At 37.9% G+C, this 22,129-nt stretch overlaps 1 protein-coding gene and 2 long non-coding RNA genes across 4 annotated transcripts in view; 2 read left to right on the top strand and 1 right to left on the bottom strand.

Annotated features, from left to right (window-relative positions):
- Positions 1-22,129, top strand: part of LOC103909099 (uncharacterized) — a 502,230-nt gene that overhangs the window by 452,798 nt on the left and 27,303 nt on the right. The window lies entirely within an intron of this gene.
- Positions 253-21,369, bottom strand: bmp4 (bone morphogenetic protein 4). Of its 2 annotated transcripts, NM_131342.2 has the most exon segments (5): positions 253-1,322; positions 1,444-2,632; positions 11,284-11,639; positions 14,853-14,975; positions 21,155-21,353. In NM_131342.2, coding segments are annotated over 2 exon segments (1,203 nt in total). In that variant the 5' UTR covers positions 11,633-11,639; positions 14,853-14,975; positions 21,155-21,353; the 3' UTR covers positions 253-1,322; positions 1,444-1,778.
- LOC141378398 (uncharacterized) overlaps positions 20,523-22,129 on the top strand; it is a 19,134-nt gene continuing 17,527 nt past the window's right edge. The window contains exons 1-2 of the long non-coding RNA XR_012392963.1: positions 20,523-20,676; positions 21,148-21,390. This is a non-coding gene — a long non-coding RNA (uncharacterized lncRNA). The remainder of the gene's footprint in view (positions 20,677-21,147; positions 21,391-22,129) is intronic.

Below are 22,129 nucleotides of genomic sequence, written 5' to 3'. Positions count from 1 at the left end.
ACATCGTTCTTTTCCCAAATGATGCATCGTACTATTGATCATTCAGCCGCGAGTTATGTCGTTGTTTGAAAATCGCACCCCAACACAGTTTTGTTTATAGAAATTCAAAACCTATGTCTTAAAATGAACTATAATAAATGCAAATAACTGTGAACTGTATCTGTGTGTGAGCGAATAACAAATACCATCTTTTTATTCATCTCACATCGCTTTTGGAATGTTTCACAATTTATTAAAAAAAAAACAAAGTTATTTTTGGGAACTTGTAAATCACATGCTGATGCAAAACAGTAATGCACATCAATACATATCTGATTCCTTGAACTGATATAGCAGGAAAATCAGTTTCCTAGGACTTCACACAGTGCTCTAATTTAAGTACAAAACGATGTATTCTGATCAATAAGGGGGTCGCTTGGCTATGTGTTTCTATTTTGGCGAACGTATAGTGTATTAAACAAATAAATACTAGCAGTAAATAAACTTTTAGTGGCTTTCTAATTATTCTAGCTCATAGAAATACAGAGCTAGATCAGTCAAAAATTATACATTTACATAATAAAATTCAAACATGCACAGCACAATTCACATTTACAAAATCCAATTTGTAAACACAATTTGTAAATTCACAAGTAAAAATCAAATGAATTTGCACATTTTTGAATCGTATTTTGAATTTACAATTTGGATTTGTCTATTTTTAAATCGTGTTTTGAATTTATGAATTGGATTTATGTATTTACGAATCGCGTTTTGAATTTACAAATTAAATTTGTGTATTTATAAATAGTGTTTGAATTTCCGAGTTAGATTTGTGTATTTACAAATTGTGTTTTGAATTTTCAAATTGGATTTGTGTATTTACGAATCGCATTTTGAATTTAATTTGTGTATTTACAAATAGTGTTTTGAATTTGCGAATTGCATTTGTGTATTTACAAATTGTGTTTTGAATTTACGAATCGCGTTTTGAATTTACGAATTGGATTTGTATATTTACAAATCGTGTTTTGAATTTACGAATTGAATTTGTGTATTTTTTAATCTTGTTTTGAATTTACGAATTGGATTTTTGTATTTAAGAATCACGTTTTGAATTTACAAATTGAATTTGTGTATTTACGAATCACGTTTTGAATTTACGAATTTAATTTGTGCATTTACGAATCGTGTTTTGAATTCACGAATTGGATTTGTGTATTTTCAAATTGTATTGACTTTACAAATTGGATTTGTGTATTTACAAATGGCATTTTGAATTTACGAATTGAATTTGAGCATTTTTTAATTTTGTTTTGAATTTACTAATTGGATTTGTGTATTTTCAAATTGTATTGACTTTACAAATTGGATTTGTGTATTTACAAATGGCATTTTGAATTTACGAATTGAATTTGAGCATTTTTTAATTTTGTTTTGAATTTACTAATTGGATTTGTGTATTTACGAATTGTGTTTTGAATTCACGAATTGGATTTTGTAAATGATAATTTTGTTGTGAGCGTATGAAATTTATTTTGTAAATGTATAATTTTTGAGACTGATCTGGCTCCATATAGAAAAAACCTTATACAGTCTGATATACATTATGGAAAGCTGAATTATATAATTCAAATAAGGACACTTTCATTTTATTTATTTTTTACTACACCGATATAAATATATATTTATATATATATACTTTCTGTCAAAATATATGATCGATCAGACAAGAAATGACAAACACAAGTTATAAATAAGTGTCCACGTGTGGATGTTTTTGTGGTAAGAGTCTCCGTTTAGCGGCAGCCACACCCCTCGACCACCATCTCCTGATAGTTTTTCAGCACCACCCTGTCCGTTTCGTCCAGGTAAAGCATGGAGATTGCGCTGAGCTCAGTGGGCACGCAGCAGGCTTTGGGGATATTGGTGTTCACCGAGTTCACCAGTGTCTGTACGATAGCGTGATTGGTGGAGTTGAGATGATCGGCTAATGGAAAGGGACACTCTCCATGACAGTAATACGCCTGATATCCAGGCGGTGCCACAATCCAGTCGTTCCAGCCTACGTCGCTGAAATCCACATACAGCGCATGTCTCCGGCAGTTACGATTACGCTTTCGACCTCTTTGTTTAGGGCTGCGTTTCGCTCGCCGAGTCAGCGGGTGACTTTTGCCGTCATGTCCGAATGTGACCAGCAGGGGGCGTAGCTGGTCCCACTCTTCATTCGGAAGAGGATGCACGGAGCGACTTACACGAACATGTCGTCCCTTTTGAACTGGGTTTCGCTTCATTTGTACAACCTCCACAGCAAGGCCATGATTAGAGCGTTTTTCTTGGGTCCAGCGCAACACTGCAGGGCTAACGTCGAAACTTTCCCATTTGGAGGTGTTGTGCCTCACCAAACGTGTGTCCAGGAGCTGCGTGATGAGCTGTCCTTCCCGTGGCGCCTTCAACACCTCATATATGTTTATCCGATGCAAACCATGGTCCCCTGTTTGATCTGGGTCTGAGAAGGCGTCATCTATTTGTTGCCTGTAGATGCGAAGCTCTGCGGTGGATATGAGTTCGTCCTCTGGGATGCTGCTGAGATTAAAAACGAATCGCAGAGGAGTCTCCTGGGAGCCGTCTGACTGCAGCTCCTCCAGGTGCTCTAGAGGAGGACAAAAACACACCAGTCAAAATCAGAAACTGATTCTTTACATCTTAGAAATCTGTTGTCTTATTGATAGTTGAGAGCAGGGGTGCCCAGACTTGGTCCTGGAGGGCCGGTGTCCTGCAGAGTTTAGTTCCGACTTGCTTCAACACACCTGCCGAGAAGCTTCTGGTATTGGGATCACCAAACCTGTTCCTGGAGGTCAGATGTTCTGCAGATTTTAGCTCCAACCCAAATCAAACACACCTGAACAAGCTAATCAAGGTCTTACTAGGTATACTTGAAACACTGAGGCAGGTGTGTTGAGGCAAGTTGGAGCTAAACCCTGCAAGGCACCGGACCTCCAGAAACGAGATTTGTGACCCCTGTTCTAGTATATCTAGCAAGAGCTTGATTAGCTTGTTCAGGTGTGCTTGATTAGGGTTGGAGCTAAACTCTCCAGGACATCGACCCTCCAGGACTAAGTTTGGTCACCTCTGCTTTAGAGTTTAAAGCAGTGGTCTTAAACTCAATTCCTGGAGGGCCACAGCTCTGCATCGTTTAGCTTCAACCACTTCCAACTCATACCTGTTTAATAGTCTCTAGTAGCCTTGAACGCCTTGATTTGTTGGAACAACTATGTTTGATTAGGTTTGGAGCAAAACTAGGCAGAGCTGCGGCCGTCCTAGAATTGAGTTTGAGACCTATGGATTAAAAGGATAGTTCACCCAAACATTTGAAAATCACTGTTTGCTCACCCTAAAGGTTTCAAGGTAACTTCTGTTGATCCTAAAAGAAGATAATGTAATCTCTGTCATCATTTGCGCTCTCTTTACTTTAAAAACCTATTGGAGCTACATCCGTCTGTTAAACACAATAAAAAGATATTCTGATGAATCCTGGTTGGTTGTACCCAGTCATTTTGTTCCTGCTATGGAAGATCCCACCAACCAGCATTTTTCAACATATCCTCTTTTGTGTTCAACAGAAGAGTGAAACTAATAAATGTTTAAAACTACATGAGTGAGAGTAAATCTTGTGGGAGTTATCAATTTTGGGTGGACTATTTCTTTAAGAATGTTGGAAGCCAGTTGCCTTTAACTTCGATAGTCGGAAAAACAAATACTATGAAAGTCAATAGCTACCGGTTTTCAACTTAAGTCAAAATATCGACTTTTGTGTTAAACAAGAAGTTTTGTGACAAATATAGGGTGAGTAAATGAAGACAGAATTTTCAGTTTTGGGTGAACTGTCCCTTTAAAAGGTATTAATGTTAAATAATGCAAATGGAAATTTGTTAAACTAAAGCAAAGGCTTCTAAGGAGGGTTTATTTCCAGAACCTTTACATTCACAGTTCCTCAGCGGTTAAATGATCTCCCCCAAGCCTTGATAACATCTCTAATCTTTTGAGGACGGTTTATGTGCTCTCATTATGTTTTGAAGGTACAGAGGTTTAGTCATCCAATTTCCTTCTACTAAGAAATGCTACTGGAGATACAGACGGATGATTAATATTTATTTTATCCAAGAAGTTACACTTTTAATAAGTTCGTAAGAAGCTATCAGAATGACATAATAAACTTTGGCTAAAAATATATCAGCATCTGCATCAATCTGCATATGTTTGCTTCTGTAGGATTTTACCGTACTTTACTATAGGAGCCAAAAACAACAGATGATGCTCAACGAAACACATAAGAAAGTTTTTAGGTAATAAAATAGTCATTTGAAAGAAATATGGCAGTTTAATGGCAGTTAAGCTTATTATATTTCAGCAACCTGGGTTGCCTTAATGGAAAACAGCGTTGTTGTTTTTTTTTCATTCAGTAGAGGAAGGCTCTCAAAGTATTCGAACATGACCAAAATAAGACCTCTGGTAGACAAAAACATCCTCCGAAATGAGAAGCAGATTCAGAGTTCCACATGTGGTGGTAATTAGTTAGCAAATAATCTATACATTACGATGGTAAACATAAGGCGAGCAGTTTACATTGTAACCCTGTCTCCTAAAACATGCTACACGATGAGATTTGCAGTGCTGTTTACACCAGACGAAACACAACAGAAATTTACAGCCATTCAGAAGCACAGAATAGTGCACTCACTGCACTCCAACGAAATGATAAGGTTTATAATCTAATTAATACATATTAAACCTCTTTACATTTTTAAAAGTACATGCTAAATCTTATACAGTTAAAGTCAGAATTATTAGCCCCCTTGAATTATTAGACCTCTTATTTATTTTTTTCCCCAATTTCTGTTTAATGGAGAGCAGATTTCTTTCAACACATTTCTAAACATAATATTTTTAATAACTCATTTCTAATAACGGATTAATTTTATCTTTACCACGATGACTGTAAACAATATTTTACTTTATATTTTTCAAGACACTTCTATACAGCTTAAAGTGACATTTAAAGGCTTAACTAGGTTAATTAGGTTAACTAGACAGGTTAGGGTAATTAGGCAAGTTATTGTATAAAGATGGTTTGTTCTGTAGACTATCGAGAAAAATATAGCTTAAAGGGGCTAATCATTTTGTCCCTAAAATGGTGTTAAAAAAATCTAAAACTACTTTTATTCTAGCCGAAATAAACTAAATAAGACTTTCTCTAGAAGAAAATATATTATCAGACATACTGTGAACATTTCCTTGCTCTGTTAAACATCATTTGGACAATATTTAAAAACGAAGAAAAAAATTCGAAGGGGGCTAATAAGTCTGACTTCAACTGTATGTGTTGGTTATGATATGGTTGTGAAATGTCACAGTTCTAAAGTTTAATTTCAAATGGTTTATTTAGTTTTCTAGATCTAACTATCTGCTGCTGTTTTCAGTAGTATGGCAATAAATGTTGTGTAAAATTGCATTCAAACTCCTATTATAAGCATTTAACTCTGAATAAAGCACATGAGGTGCACCTGTGGTGATAGTTGTTCACCTGTGAGAAACACCAGGTGTTGGTTAGGTCAAAAACTCCTTTTAGAATGGAAAATATTCCTACTATTGCGTGCCGTTTCTTTTTTTGTTAGAAAACAGTTTAAATCAGCCTTTAGGCTCGATAGTCTGGCACACTCAACCTCAATCTGGCAACCTGCTCTAGCGTGGACTCATCAGAGAAGGAGCCGATTGAAAATATGTATTGATTCAGGAGTGCAATACCTAGTTAAACCACTAGGTGTCAAACTTACATACTGCATCTTTAAATTCAAGCTCAAGCCAAACAGTGAATATAATATCAGTATATAATAACATAAAACAGAGCATTTAAAAATAATCTAAGCTATCAATTCTAGTTACAGAACTTGCTTTTGTTTCAGTGGACTTCTCACTTTTTCTTCTTTGTTCATTTTTCAATCTCAACTCTCAATGATTTAAACACAAAGCTTACAACAAGTAAAATCTCCAGAATAAACTGTTTAACCATGCCGACGGTCTTGGGTCACTTTAGGACTGAACGTGTATTTTTCTGAAGCCTTCTGGGAAATCTGTCTGACCAGAGACCACACGGCTGGCAGCACGAGTTTATTTAGAAATCTGTAGAGTAGCATTAAAATAATTGCATGTTGAGGAAAGTCCCTCAACAAGATCCACATGACAAAGTATGAAGGCTTTTGAAAAAGCTCTCTAAATCTCATCGAGAGCACTGCTAAAATCTACTTTCTCCTTCAGTATTTCTGTCCTGTTTAAGTATTATCACAAATATCCCAACATTCGTACGTCAAAATAGATTCACGGTTCATGTACATGCGTATAATTGGTTTTCTCGGTTTTGATCGCTAAATACAGAAAAACTAACGAACGGTAAAACATCAACAACAAACGAACATAAATAAATGTTTACTTTTGTTTTCGTTACATTTAGTTTTCACACACAAGATAAAAATGTGATAAAGCCGAAATTAATAAACAGCTTTAAATTTAGTTCTGTGTCCACCAAACATCAACCCGTGCCGTCATCAGCTGTTTCTCAGTTTGTGCATTATCTCATTTAATGGACTTTCGTCTAGGCATAAATTCAGCAACCTGTGCTTGCCTTAAAAGGTAATTTTTTATCATACTTAGGCATCTTAGCATGTCATCTGTTTTATTTTGCTGACCAGCTCTTATAATACATGGTGAAACTGTCACATTTCACACCATGGAGCGAATTCATTTGTATAGTTAATTATTAGCCTCCCTTTTCCTTTTTAAATATTTCCCAAATGATGTTTAACAGAGCAAGGAAATGTTCACAGTATGTCTGATAATATTTTTTCTTCTGGAGAAATTATCATTTGTTTTATTTCGGCTAGAATAAAAGCAGTTATTCATTTTTTAAAGACCATTTTAAGGTCAATATTATTAGCCCCTTTAAGCTATGTAATTTTTCGATAGTCTACAGAACAAACCATCGTTATACAATAACTTGCCTAATACCTGCCTAGTTAACCTAATTAACCTACTTAAGTCTTTAAATGTCACTTTAAGCTGTATTGTCAAGAAGTGTCTTGAAAAATATCGAGTCAAATATTATTTACTGTCATCATGGCAAAGAGAAAATAAATCAGTTATTAGAGATGAGCTATTAAAACTCATTCATTCCTTTTCTTGTTGGCTTAGTCCATTTATTAATCTGGGGTCGCCACAGCAGAATGAACCGACAACTTATCCAACAAGTTTTTACGCAGCGGATACCCTTCCAGCCAGACTGTGGGGGAAACCAGAGCACCCGGAGGAAACCCATGCGAAGGCAGGGAGAACATGCAAACTCCACACAGAAACGCCAACTGAGCCGAGGTTCGAACCAGTGACCCAGCGACCTTCTTGCTGTGAGGCGACAGCACTGCCTCTCCCAGTTATTAAAACAATTGTGTTTAAAAATGTGTTGGAAAAATCTTCTCTCCTTAAAACAATAATTGGGGAAAAAAATAAACAGGGGTGCTAATAATTCAGGGGGGCTTATAATTCTGACTGTAGTGACCAGCAGACCTGACTTCAGTGTAGGCATAATATATATACAACAGCGGAGTAATGTTATATATCAGTAATATAGATCTTATGTCATTCACGATTCAGTTTACTCAGTGGCAAAACTTACTGAACACATCCTTGATTCAAATGAATCGGCCTAAATAAATTATTCGTTTAGTAATATAATTACTTGCTGCCACCTGCTGGCATTTTCTAAAATCCAGCTATCATTTTGTCAATCACCCTTGTGATCAGAAGGTTATATTTGAATTGAATCCTATTAAATTTTGCCACTTTAATTGTTATGTAAATGCATGTATTATCTAATTCAACTTTAGATGCAGATACTTGCCTCTTATGCAGCATAATAATGCTATAGAAGTCGCTTATTAAATTGTTATCAGTCTAAATTATTCCGATTAAATGACTGAATTTAGTTTTAAATATAACTAAACCGCATGTTTCATTCATTCAGTCAGGAAGGCTCTCAAGGTATGCATCTGCGACTGAAATGCGACCTCTGGTGGACAGTAGCACTCTTAAATGAGAAGCAGATTCAGAGTTCCACATGAGGAGGTTATTAAATAGCAAATAATATAAATATTTTGAATGTAAACATTAGGGGAGCAGGCTACATTGTAACCCCGCGTCCTAACAACACAATACGGGATAAGCAGTTTGGCTGTTTGCGCCAGACGAAACCCGACAGAAATGTAAATACAGCCATTCAGAAGCACAGAATAGTGCACTCACTGCACTCCAACGACATAGTAAGGTTTATAATCTAATGAATACATATTAAACCTCTTTAACATGATTAAACGTAGATGCTGAACTGATGTGTGTTATAGTCACAGCTCTAAAGTTCAATTTCAGACGGTTTATTTTCAAGATCTTAGGTGAGCTATCTGCTGCTGCTTTCAGTATATGGCTATAAATGTCATGTAAAATAGCGTTTAAACTCACATTATTAGCATTTAACACTGAGTAAAGCACGTGAGGTGTACCTGACCTGATCATTGTCAGTTTACTGATGTTCTGAATATAATCTTCAGGTGTGTGTTTGGACAAAACCTCCAATATGAAAATATTCCTTCTATCATGCCCCTTAGCTTTTATTTTCTTATTTACCTTATGCTGTGTTCACACCAGATGAAAAACGCGTGGATAAATCGCGTGCAAATAGCAGCCTGAAGATTTGAGTTTACTCGATTTATTCGCGCATTAAGCCCTGGTTCATTCGCACGTCAAATCCGCTTCATTCGATTCGACTCTAGCTTCGTTGCTAAATGGCTAACATGAATTTTATTAAGAAAATAACAGTGTTTGTGTGCTTAATGAAAGCTGAAAAACAGCGTCAATATGTTTAGGGCTGTGTCAGAGTCTACTAGATCCTTTCAGAGGTGCACCCATCTCTGTGAGCTCATAAACTCCTCCAGAAACTGAACCTGGATGATGGAGGCTTTCAGTGGTGCTTCTGACTGAGCCGAGCCCAGTTTGATGAACTGTTGTCGGTTTCGGCTAGAGGATTTCCCCCGGGACACTAACAACAGGCGCTACGTGAAAATCAGGCCCCAACAAGAGCAAGCTCCTGATTGGTTCACACAGTGAGAATGTCCGCATTAGTTACGATTTTTTTAAGCACGTCAAACACGCAAAGCGCTTAATTTGCACCGCAGGATGTCTATTCGCGCGTTTGCATTGACTTAAAATGTAAATCACTCGCGCTTGACGCTTCGACTGGTGTGAACACAGCATTAAGCTGCGGTCACACTGGGCTTTTCTTCCCATAGACTTCTATTCATACGCACGGGAATGCGTCAGACCGGAAATGCAGAGTCATGCGTCAAGTTTTGCAGGTTGCTGTTCAAGCTTGGTGAACTCTGACCTGCGAAATGGTTTTAAACCAGGTGTGCAATACGCTTATTTCACGCGGCTGCCATTTTAAAGAACCAAAGCGAAGCTGCGGTGGGAAGAAACCCGGAAGTATAGGACGAACACTGTAAACATTGCAGTAACATGCCGTGTACTATAAACCTCCAGCTGTTGCCGGGATTTCAAAATGCAGAAAATGGAGTAACCATCACTTTAATATTATTTAGTAAGTTTGTTTTAAACAATTAAAAGCAATTTAGCATCAAACAAGATCACAATCTCAGTGATGCGCTTAAGTGTCCCAGGCTTCAGCTCATGGCACCAGTTAAACACCGTGAGGACGCTTTCCTGCTTCAGCCTATGTAACCCGGTGAGTGATAAAACACTGCAGTTCTCTGCAGCACACCCTCGTGTTGTCTGTGATAGTGTTGTCCTGGTACTGAAGTTTTAAACCCGGCTATTTCCCCGCTAACATGGAAGCGCTGCTGAGCGTGCATGTCTCGACTGATCTTTACGGCTTCGCGCTTCCGTCTCCGTGTATCTGTGTTTGGTTTGTGCTCAGTTTACCGCTCTTCACCCAGTGCAAACACAGATACACGGACTGGAGCGTTAAGCAGCCGTCAAGATCAGTCGAGCTCAGTATACAGCGGTGGGTGAACTCAGTGGCGCAAAAAGGGGGTATGCAGTATATGCGGCGCATAGGGGCGCCACACATGGGGGGGGCGCCATTGTGCCAAAACCCTTATTAAAAGTTTTAAATAATAAAAATAAATAAATATGTTTTGTTAAAAAAAATTATTTTGCATTTTATAAAAATATAACATTGTTATTGTTTAATTCAAAATCATTTAACACAATAACATGCAGTCACACAGCCGAAAGTGTTCATGTAGATGTAACTGTTTAGATTTGTTTTTGTTTTTATCAAAATAAACTGTCAAATCATACATAATGTCAAAAGTTATAAGATTAATCTGAAAATTTGTCTTCATTTATTATTAATTAATTAATTTAATTATTAATTTGCCAAAATAAGAGGGATCACACAAAATTTGAACCCGCATACCCCTCAGTAAATGTGTAGTTGCGCCCCTGGGTGAACTGATGACCTTCTCGGCCAATCACAATCATTTCTGTTAAACACGTGACCACAATGGCAAATCAGCGCTGTTTTAAGAAAGCCATCAACAGTGCCTTAAATGTTAGCGTGAAATTGCCGGTTTTTCTTTTAATTCAGTATCGTGACAAGTCTAATATAGTGAAAGAGTCAGTTTATTAACTCGAGTTTGATAAACGGCATCTAAAACGTGTGTTTGGGTAAGAAAACGTTAGCTAACTAGTGCCATTTTCCTAAATTTAGCTGAAAATGAGCTCTGATATCCCTTTTTACATTCACCATTCATTCAGAACGGACCTTCAGGTCACCCGGAAGGCGGAGAAATGATAAATTTGTGTCACTTTCTCTTCGCTGATAAGCTATATAGCCAGTTACACAACATTCCTATGTAACTCATAATGATACTTCCAGTTTTCTTCCCACCGCAGCCTCGATTTCGCTTTTGAAAATGGCGGCCGCGTGAAATCAGTCTATACCTAGTTTAACCACTGTGTGTCAAACTTCAGAGCACCTTTAAGAACAGAGAACTCATTAATAACTCAAAATTAAGGTCTGAAGGGATAAATTCTAGTTACAAAAAATGAATCAAAAGGTCTCGTGGAATTGAAATGACATAAGTGTCAATAATTAATAACAGAATTTTCATTTTCGAGTGAACAAACCCCTTAAAGCAAGAATGACAAATGCACTTTTGGTGTGGTGTTTGACTGTCTGACCTTCATGATGGAATCCTCTCACGGTGTTGGCTCGACTGGTGGATCTTTCAGGATAGTCGAAGCTGACGTGCTGCGCTCCTGCCTCCTCCAGCTCCCCTGACTGCAGGCGGTAGAGGTCGAGCAGATACTGTGGTACGACGGCGCTGTGGCTGGGTCTGGGACGCCTCTGCAGGCCAAACATGTGCAGCAGCGTGGCTTCAAAGTCCCGCAGCAGCTCATGACTCTGAGCCAGGTGAAGAGCCGACGCTTTCTTCTTCCCTTCCTCGGGTATCAGACTAGCATAGCTGCTTTCTCCCAGTAGGACTTGGCATAATAAAATGACCATCAGCATTCGATTACCAGGAATCATGATGTCTCTGGTGGACAGGCCGAAAACATGGGAAACAAAAAAGCAAGGATGACTTTGAGGCATTAGCTTCAATACAAATACAATGAAACAGTGTAGAACATATCCGTAGATACAAGCAGAGGAGACAGATACAAATTTTAAAAACAGAGAGACAGACCTTTTGGATTTATACATTAAAAGCAACCAGGTTACCAGGTTTAAACATTGAATTAATTTTCTTTCCTTTTTCTTTTCCTATTTAAAAATTTTCTCCTATTTTTTTCATTATAAATAAATAAATAAATATATATATATATATATATATATATATATATATATATAATATATATAAATATATATATATATTTATAATGAAAAAAAGGTAGGGTACGACCTCCACGGTTCAATACGCGCTTGTGAATTGCGGTTTTCTCTCCTTTGCGTTTAAATAATTTGTGTGTGCCTGTAAGTCCATGAGCTGAGATGAGGAAACTCCTCCCCGTGAGCAAATATCCAATTACTGTGCTATAAGTTTGGGGGGGCTTGACCATCATTCCACACTTTAACATGGCGAGTGGCGGTGAAGTGAGGCTGAGGCAACAGTACGAGGAAGCGCCGGCGAAGTGAGGCAACAGTACGAGAAAGCGCCGGCGTCTTTCAAATCTGCTGTGTGAGGACATTTCGCTTTTGCAGGTAAGCAAACAAGTGAAAAGCATTCAAATGAAGATTTTAATCATAATCTGTGTGAGTTTTTTCTCCTTTCGTGACTATTCAAACACATTCAACCACATTTTTACCTGCACTACTTTAGCAATCTGATCAGGAGTTTTTTGAGGTGATTTTAAGTCTTAATTTGGCCACAACTCTCACTGTGTTTCAGCAAATTGTGTGATTTTTGGAGACAAATCTTATTTTGACACATATTTTATAAAAATGCTTTGAAATTATTCAAAAACTCAATACACTGTCAGCTAACGTACTACTCTTTTGCTGTGTTTCGGGCAGTTTTTGCCCCATTGACTTCCATTAAAATGACATTTTTAAAATGCAAAGCCTTGACACCATAGTATTGTGTATTCTTAGGCTGTACTCACACTATGTACAGTTGCTTTAAACCGGGAAAGAGCATTCGGGCTTTGGCGCCCTTTGCACTCACACACAAGCGTACCGCACCAAAGCCCAAGTGAACCGTGCTCAGGCCCATCTCTTCCAACTGGGCCAGGGCCGGCCGTGCTTGAGCCCGATTCAGCGCAGGGCGGCCATTCAGGGCGGCCTGGGCACAGTTCGGATAGCATAGTGCGAGTACGCCCTTAATTGTTGCTGGTTTTCCCTGTTGGGAAAATGTGTAATTTTTTTTTGCTTTTGATCATCAGTTGCTTGCTTTTATATTGACCTTATTGTAAAATGCGGAAGTGCGCCTTTTTCGCGATTGTTTTAGAACTTCAGATTCAGTCGCCTATGGGAGAAATGACTAGGAATAATAAACGGCAGAAAACGGTAAAACTACTTGCTCTACAAACAAATGTTTGCATGACTATCCAGACCAAGTTTAATAAAATAATAAGAAAATATCAGTTTGCAACATTAAACAGCAAAACAAGCAGTTTTTAACATCTAAAAATGAATGGAAGTGAATAAGACAGGGAGCCTCAAGCCAAAAAAAAAATAAAAAATCAAATGGCTGTGCTTGCTCGTCATCAAAGAATAAGGGGAATTGAGCTATTTGGATTATAGTGAGCCATTATAGAGACATTTAAGCATGCTCAGCTCTTAGAACATAGTAAACATAGTAAGTGTGTATATGCACGCACACTATAATCTGCTGTTTTACTCCACTGAACATGTAAAAAAGACAGAAACTTGTTTTGCACAGGCCTATCTAAAGGGTTAAGGCTGCCAACTGATGATCAACAGTAAAAATTACAACTTTTACTTTTTCCAAACAGGGAAAAATCACCAACAATTAAAAAATGCACGATTTTATGGCTTTGCAATCAAAAAATCTTATTATAATGGAAGTCAATGGGCCACGAACATGGTGTTAAACTAATTTAAAACAGTCTGAAATGCATGTGACGCTTTAGAACGCAACAACAAACAAAACTGTGGTAGAATCTACCTTACGTCCATTTTTGTTTAGACAAGCAATTGTAATGACAAGGCAAGGGACACGTTCAATTAAACATGAAAATTAAAACACTAAAAATAGTCTTAGACTTTCCTTTAGTTACAGCTAAAGAAAATATAGTGTGGACGTATTTGCGTAGTGTTTTTTAACAACACATTGAAAAGAGTGTGCGTGTTTAAAGAATCATTTTCCAAAGTATAATAGAAATATAATCGATTCACTCTCATGTCAGTCTAAAAATTGGAAAAGGTCTAAAGGGTTCAAATGACAACAGATTAATAAAGGGACTAAGCCGATAAGAAAATTAATGAATGAATGAAAATAGCGTACTTATTAATATTAATGATCATAATTTCTGAATAGAAGCGTAATTATGACAACAACAAAAAAGTAGTTTTCACATTATTTGTCCATGTTTTAGCTATTGTAATTGGGTGTTTCACTGTCAGACAAGAAAACTCTAGACTTTTTCTGTTTTCCATATCAATGTTTTTGTTGAATAAATCATGCTTTTGTAACCCCGTCAGTTCCAAGCTAAGATCGAACCGGCAACCTTCTGCATGGGAGTCGGTTGCTCTACCAAGAAGGCTAAAGACCATGGCCTCTAGCATTGGTCGCTAGAGCACCTTTAGAGGTCAGAGGAGTGAGGTTTACTTGCAGAGCACACACTAGCTGGCCTCCGTTACACTCACCCCTCTACACCTCACTCCCATCCGGGTCACGGCACCAATGTACCCCCACCGGTCCTACACCACCCAACCCACTCCGAGCTGGTATCAAACCAGCGACCTTCCACATGGGAGTCGGTTGCTCTACCAAGGAGGCAAAAGACCATGGCCTCTAGCGTCTGTCGCAAGAGCACCTTTAGAGGTCAGAGGAGTGAAGTTTACCTGCACAGCACACACTAGCTGGTCTCCATTTAACTTTTCCAATATATTATTTTTAATATTGTGCTGTTTGACAATAAAAGCAGTCTTCAGTTTTCAAATGTAATGTAAAAGCTGGCTTCTGATTGGCCTGTTTATTAGTGAAAATCGGGTAAGCCTTTTAATTGGCTCCAAATATTTACTGCTCCATAATGCGACTGGAACGGGATAGGAGTGGTCTACTCACCGACAGAAAATAAAGCATGGGGAAACAGTCCATGTTTGTCGAGAGGTGATGCAGGACGAGCTCCTCAAGCGAATGTTACGTGGTCCTGGCAGGCTGTTTGAGAATCGCGGGGAGATCCTTTTCCTGAAAGACAACGGTATATTTGCTGGTTAACATCTCATTACAGCAAACATTGTAGTAAAACTGTTTTATGTTGGCAAAACAGGAGTAAAAATAGCGACTAACATGCTGCTTGCGCAACACATTAGTTACATCCCGAATGACACAATATACACTAAACCATGTAGAGTTTCAAGAGTTTCCACTTAGATATGCTTAGCATTTATAGCAGGTTTGGCATGCTGTCCAGGGAGAGAACCCTGAGCTCGGAGATATTTGAGCCCAGGGTTCCCGCTTGGTCAATAAGCATATCAGGAGATCCGAGATCAGTTAGGTCTCGAGAACTCTCCCTTTAGAAAGGGAGGAAAAGGAGGAGATGGGGTGGAAGGGGGGATTCTTCCAAAACGAAGATAGAGCAGTAGGATGAAAATGATCCATTTATAGTAAACTAGGGTCCCTCTGATTGGATTATTACTGATTACAGATGAGCAGCCAGTAGTGCTTAATCACATCACATGCTCCTCTCAAAATTAGTTTATGAAACTTCACTTAGTGTCATCCCAAATAGATCACAGAAAAACAGAAATGCCAGCCATTTCCCAGGCAATGTTTAACGGTTGCCAAATTAGTGAAAAAAAAAACACTATTGTACTTATGAGTCACATAATCACTTGTGTAGGAGAATTTTTGCTTGCACAATCTAAAATAATTTAAGTAATCCATCCTCAGTGTCTGAAAGCAATAGTACATGAAGTGTTTAATTTAAAGGGGACCTATTACACCCCTTTTTACAACATGCAAAATAAGTCTTTGATGTCCCTAAAGTGTGTGTGGGAAGTTTCAGCGCAAAATACCTTACAAATATTGTTTAATAAACCTTTGAAACTGAGCCTTTTAAGTTTTGATGCAAATTGTGGCATTTTAATGACTTTAAATTCAAATGAGATGCTTTTCAAAAGAGGGTGGAGCCACAAACACTAACGTGTCACGAAAATAGCAGAATCGAAACTCTAATAGTGGATAGCTGCTTCTTACTCAGGGCTGTTTCTGCTAATGATGGAGAGATTGGCACAAATGGGCGGGGCTTTCCCCCTTCGATGACACATACAAAGGGAGAATGTCAATTAAAGTGTCATCAAAAACATCAACAGCCTGTTGTGTTGCCCATTACATCACAAACCACAGGAGAGGACCAATTCTCCAGCAGGATAGCGCTCCTTCTCATACTTCAGCCTCCACATCAAATCACCTGAAAGCAAAGAAGGATTGGCCAGCCCAGTCACCAGACATGAACATTATTGAGCATGTCTGGGCAAAGATGAAGGAGGAGGCGTTGAAGATTAACACAAAGAGTCTTGATGAGCTCTGGGAGTCCTGCTGAACGCTTTCTTCTTCATTCCAGATGACTTTATTAATCAGTGATTTGAGTCATGTCAGAGATGTATGGATGCAGTCCTCCAAGCTCATGATGGAGTCAGACACAATATTCATTCTGTCTCCACTGCAGCAGGACTTTATATTCTATACTGGACATTATTTCTGTTCAGTGATGAGACTTTAGTCTGAGCAGAGTCAGATCTTACTGTCCTAATCAAATCATTAATAATCAAGGTATGATCAGATTTTATTGTGCTCAAATAAGCGTCATCTAGAGGCCTTTACCTTTCATATACGCCACTTCTGATACCAAATAATCAACTAGAAGTCAACTTATTATTCGTTGTTCCTAAAACTTAGATAGGCGACAGGACTTTTGTCAGGAAGTGTACTATTTATACTACAAAGTGGCATGGAGTAGTGCACAAGTATGCGATTTGGGATGCACCCATTATCTTTAGCAGACTACCAGGTGTCAACACCTCAAAGGACAACCATTACAATTTACATACAAATAGAGGTTCGATGGTCCACAAAGGAGCTGCCTATTTTATTGATGGTCCCCTCTTTAAACAGTCTTTAAAACCCTAATTCGTGCATACAAGCGGCACCGTCTCGCTTTTGTCGACCCGTAACATTTGTGCCAAAATCAGGAGAGACATCCTCAATTGAATAATTTTAACAAACTGAATAATTTGTGTGGCCTAATAACAATCACAAGTGCTCAATCTCAGAAAACAACGTCATCGTTGAATCCACAGCTGAACTCAATAGCTGAGCATAGCAACGCATGCACTTTGTCATTTCTTGGACTCTGGTTCTTCTGGAGCAAGTCCAAGCATTACAACAGGAATGATGCATTTTAACAAGAACACCGTGTGTGTGTGTGGTCATGAGTGTTATTTATCCCTCTATCTCTCCTCTATCCCATTCTGTCTTTTAAAATAAAGCGTCATTTCTCATGCTAGTTGTACTTATATGTATTATATACCACCAAAAATCGGTGTTTAACCGAAGGCCGGTGGTTTTTAGATTCCTAACGTCTGCAATTTAACAACAACGCAAACAGCTCATTAACAGACTAATACAGATTTATTAATACAGATTAATAAAGGGACTAAGCCGATAAGAAAATGAATGAATAAAAATAGCGTACTTATTAATATTAATGATCATAATTTCTGAATATAAACGTAATTATGACAAAAAATAAGTAGTTTTCACATTATTTGTCTATGTTTTAGCTATTTTAATTGGGTGTATGTTTTAAAATAGGATATGAAATAAAAAAATAAATACAACTATTGTCATTTTAAGTCAGCTTTCATTTTAACCTTCAGACCAAACACAAACCTAAAGTTTCACAAACCTAAAGTTTCACAGTCTGTCTTCAAAATAAAGCATCATTTCTCATGCTAGTTGTACTTATGTGTATTATATACCACCAGAAATTGGTGTTTAACCGGAGGCTGGTGGCTTTTAGATTCCTAACGTCTGCAGTTTAACAACAACGCAAACAGCTCATTAAGTCGAGAGCAAACCATAAAAATGAGCGTAACTCAAAAGACTTTGATCGGCCATGCCAGAAACCATGTAGCTAAGCACAAACAATTGGTTCTTCAGACCACCTACTCTTGTTTAAAAGCCTACAGATACTGCCCTAAATATTTACAGAATCCCTGTTTGAAGACTCAGTGCAACGCATGTGCTTTTTAGCAGAGGCTGGGTTTTATGGTCCTTTAATTTGGCGCAGTCATGTAAATCTCACAGCGTTCAACTTTGCTCTACCTTAGCCCCGTTAATGAGATGAGGTTATGCACATGGTCCTTCAGATGTGTGTGGACAGGGTATATGGGGGTGTAAGTTAGCAGAGGAACAGACAGTGCAGGGCTGCCAATGTTAGGATTTAACCTCTGTCGGGTTTTATTCACAAATCAAATCTGGAGACACACAAGCAGCATTGTGTTCAATTGGAAAATGAGATGCTGAAGTGTGACTAATTGATTGAGCAGTTATATTCAAGGGGCAGTTCACTCAAAAAAATAATCATTTGTGTCATCATTTACTCACTCTTTACTTTGAGAGTTTCTTTCCACCGTTGAAGACAAATGAAGATGCTTTTAAAAATGTTGGAAACCCTTTAATCATCGATATCCATGGTATTCGTTTGTCCTACTATGGAATTCAATGACTATGGGCTTTCAGCTTTCCTCTAAATATCTTCTTTTCAGAAGAAAGAAGCTCATTCAAGTCTGGAACCACTTGAGGCCCTGCTAAAAAATCCAGCTTAAACCAGCCTAGGGTGGTTGGCTGGTTTTAGCTGGTTGACCAGCCTGGTTTTAGAGGGGTTTTGGCCATTTCCAGGCTGGTTTCCAGCCATTTACAGCCTTTTAGCTGGTCAGGCTGGACAATGACCAGCTAAATCCAGCTAAAACCAGCTTGACCAGCCTGGTTTAAGCTGGACATAGCTGGTTTTGGCTGGGCTCCCAGCCTGGCTTGGCTGGTCAAGCTGGTTTTAGGTAGTCATCTCCCAGCCTGACCAGCTAAGACAGGGATGGAAATGGCTGGAAACCAGCCTGGAAATGGCCAAAACCCCTCTAAAACCAGCCTGGTCGACCAGCTAAAACCAGCCAACCAGCCTAGGCTGGTTTAAGCTGTTTTTTTCAGCAGGGGTGAGTAAATAGTGAGTAAATTTACATTTTCGTATCCCATTTACATATCCCTTTAAATCCACCAAATGTGTTGTTTTTTACTGGTTGTTCTCCAGTCTCCATTGCAAAACGATAAACAAAAGTATTGCATTCAAAGAAATTACTAAGTAAAAACACAAGTAAAGTTTCCATCTGATTGTGTCTTTGTCCTTTCCATAATAAACTGTGATAAGAAAAGGCAGTGTGCTGTCAAAATGTAACCTTAAACAGCTATTTGCACTTGATTTAACCAATTAACATGAATTTTGTTGGTACTGATATCCACCAACAGCCTTTACTTTTGCATCAAGACCCCTGCTTTAGACAACAGCATGTGTCGACTTGTAACCACCAGTGGACCGGCTTCAGCTCTTGCAACAGTGTTTATTTTCGAATAAGTATTTGGCATGACATGCTATTTCAACAGTATCTTATTTCTTCACTTTTTGCTTTCCACCTCCTTGAGCTGAATCTAAATATCCCTGCCAAGTGGCTCGTGAGGTTGTGTCCCCTTTATGCCATAATGTACCTCGTAAAAGATTTTCAGTCGTGTTCTTACGCTTGACTGAGGGCCATCACTCTTCACTACAACTCATTTAAGACTAATTACGACTCATAGACATTCAAAACATGAGCGAGGTCAAATGCACTGGTTCAGTTTCTGACTAAAACCCTTTTTTTAATGCATTGAGGTAAAGTTGGTTTTATATTCGCACATTTAGACTTTCCCCTTTAATAATATAATTTCACAAAAGTATTATTTGCAAACTCTAAATAGCGAAATCATATTAGCAGCCAATGACTATCAAAGTACAACACTGTTCACAGTAAAATAAACAGCGTTAATTTTCAAGTCACACTTGCAGGTTATTTTAGACCGAATATTTAAAGTGCCGTGGTAAACAATATAGGGAGTTGTCACTGAACGAATGTGAATATAAAGCCAACTTAACCTCTATTTTAAATGCTAGCTTGGACTAAGAATGACAATATTTGACTAAAAATGATAACAACAGATGTTGATTTATAAACTGATAGTGATCACTGACTATCAAGTAATGTTTATTTATATTTTAACTGGAATTTAGATACAAATATGCATATTATTAATGTTTTTTCAGTATGGCCTTCTTGAGCTAGCAGTGTGAATTGTTTACTAAGGCCAGTTTACTTGGAATGAATCCGGTTTCAGAACATTTAGAATTCGGTTGTAGATTCTAAAACTCCCTCATTGTTTGTTGAGGGAGTTGTTTTTGTGTATTACGTTACTTATGTGTTGTTTGACCAGGAGTGTGTTCAGCCCTTTGAGCAACGCTGTGTCGTAAAATAATGTAATATATGAATACTATACTTCTACCATCGTGATTTAGGATGCGTACAACAATAAAAACCCCACTAATGTGGTTTTAGAAACCACAACACGCACTTATTTAATTTGAATCAATGCCACACTGCTATATTTGTGTGCAGATGTGGACGCGCTCATCCAGCCGGCTGGTTGCGCGCGCGCGGTCAGGTGTTTGAGCGCGCCGCTGCTTCTAAACTACCAAAACACTATAAACAAACTAAAATCAGTCATTTTAACACGCACAGTACAATTTGTTTACAAACAGGAGTGCTCATATAATTGATGTAGCTTTTAATAATCAGACGTGAAGGTAGGTTTAATGATTATAATGGGGGCGTTCATGTAATTTGTGGTAAAATTGGTTTTAAATTCGCACATTCGTTCATTTTTGAACATTTTTGAACTTGTCTGACAAGCTCCATAATGCTTACCACGCTACTTTAATCGGTCTAAAATCATATACAAGACTTAAACGCAACCGTAACACTATTTATTTAACTGAACAATGTTTACTTTGATAATAATTTGGCTGCTAATATGATTTCCCTGTTTAGTATTTGCAAATGATATGTTTCTGAAATTATATTAAGGTTAAAGTTCGAATGTGCGAATGCAAAACTCACTTTGCCCCAATTTTAAGTCACCGGAGAGAATAAAAGGGCGTAAATGACTTCCATTTAGTCACTGTATCTATATATGCTATATAAATATAGGTCTTCGATCACTTCTTGCTGTGACTCTGTGGAAAGTATCGCCAGATGAATGCTGTTATTTTGAATAGGACTCACCATTGGAAGAGATGCGCACGGTGTTCTTGGATATGAAGACGGTAAAACGGGTCTCAAAGGAGTTCGCCTCACATAAACAAAAGTCCAACCTTTGAAGGCACTGCTTAGGTTATTAGTTCCGCATCACGTAGAAGAAGAAAACCTGAGTCCAGTGTAAAGGCGGGTGGCTGTAGCTCCTAGAACACTCGAGAACAGCACTGAGGACATCACCGAGTGACCCGCATCCAGTTCGGCAGGCAGGTTTTATGTGACCGCCCTTATGGAGCTGCTTTGCTCCGCTTTTCCTCCTCCCATACTCTCTCTCTCTCTCTCTCTCTCTCTCTCTCTCAATTTCAATTTAAATAACTGCTTTATTGGCATGACACATGTATTGCTAAAGCGTTTATAAAGTTGACATTAAAAAGCGCATACATACACAGTCAGGGATGGGCAAAAATCCATTAAAATGTATTAAAAATATATCAAATACCTTCATTTTAAGTTTATCAAATTAAACTACAAAATACAGCAGCCACAAGTATCAAAATAAAATATTGTATTTTGAAAATACTACAAAATACTTTTACTAGGGAGCATGACAATTCTTTGCAAACCTTCCATCAATAGGCATATTCAATTAGTCCCTTCACCAATAAATTGACTGTGAAGTAAACAAAGTTAAATGATTACAGCTTTTCTTTGCCCCTCATTTACCTCAACAGTGCACGAGGAGGTATTCATTAAAATGTGACTTGTGTTTCTCTTTGATTTTAGTATAGATTTTGTACTAATTTCATACAGAAAGTCCTGTCTTGAAGATGATCTCTTTAATTACTGCTAAACTTTTTAATGCAGATGAGTCTGAATATTAAAAAATTGCCGCCATCTCATAACAGTCGTATATTTTAAAAGGGTGATATATGAAAAGGTTATTTAAATGTTTTGTTCACATAATTTGTTTAATCAGTTTTTTTTTTTTTTTGCTTTTGAAATCTT

This window comes from Danio rerio, chromosome 17 (genome assembly GCF_049306965.1).
Source record: "Danio rerio strain Tuebingen ecotype United States chromosome 17, GRCz12tu, whole genome shotgun sequence".
Lineage (NCBI taxonomy): Eukaryota > Metazoa > Chordata > Actinopteri > Cypriniformes > Danionidae > Danio > Danio rerio.
This window is presented reverse-complemented; position numbering and strand designations above follow the sequence as displayed.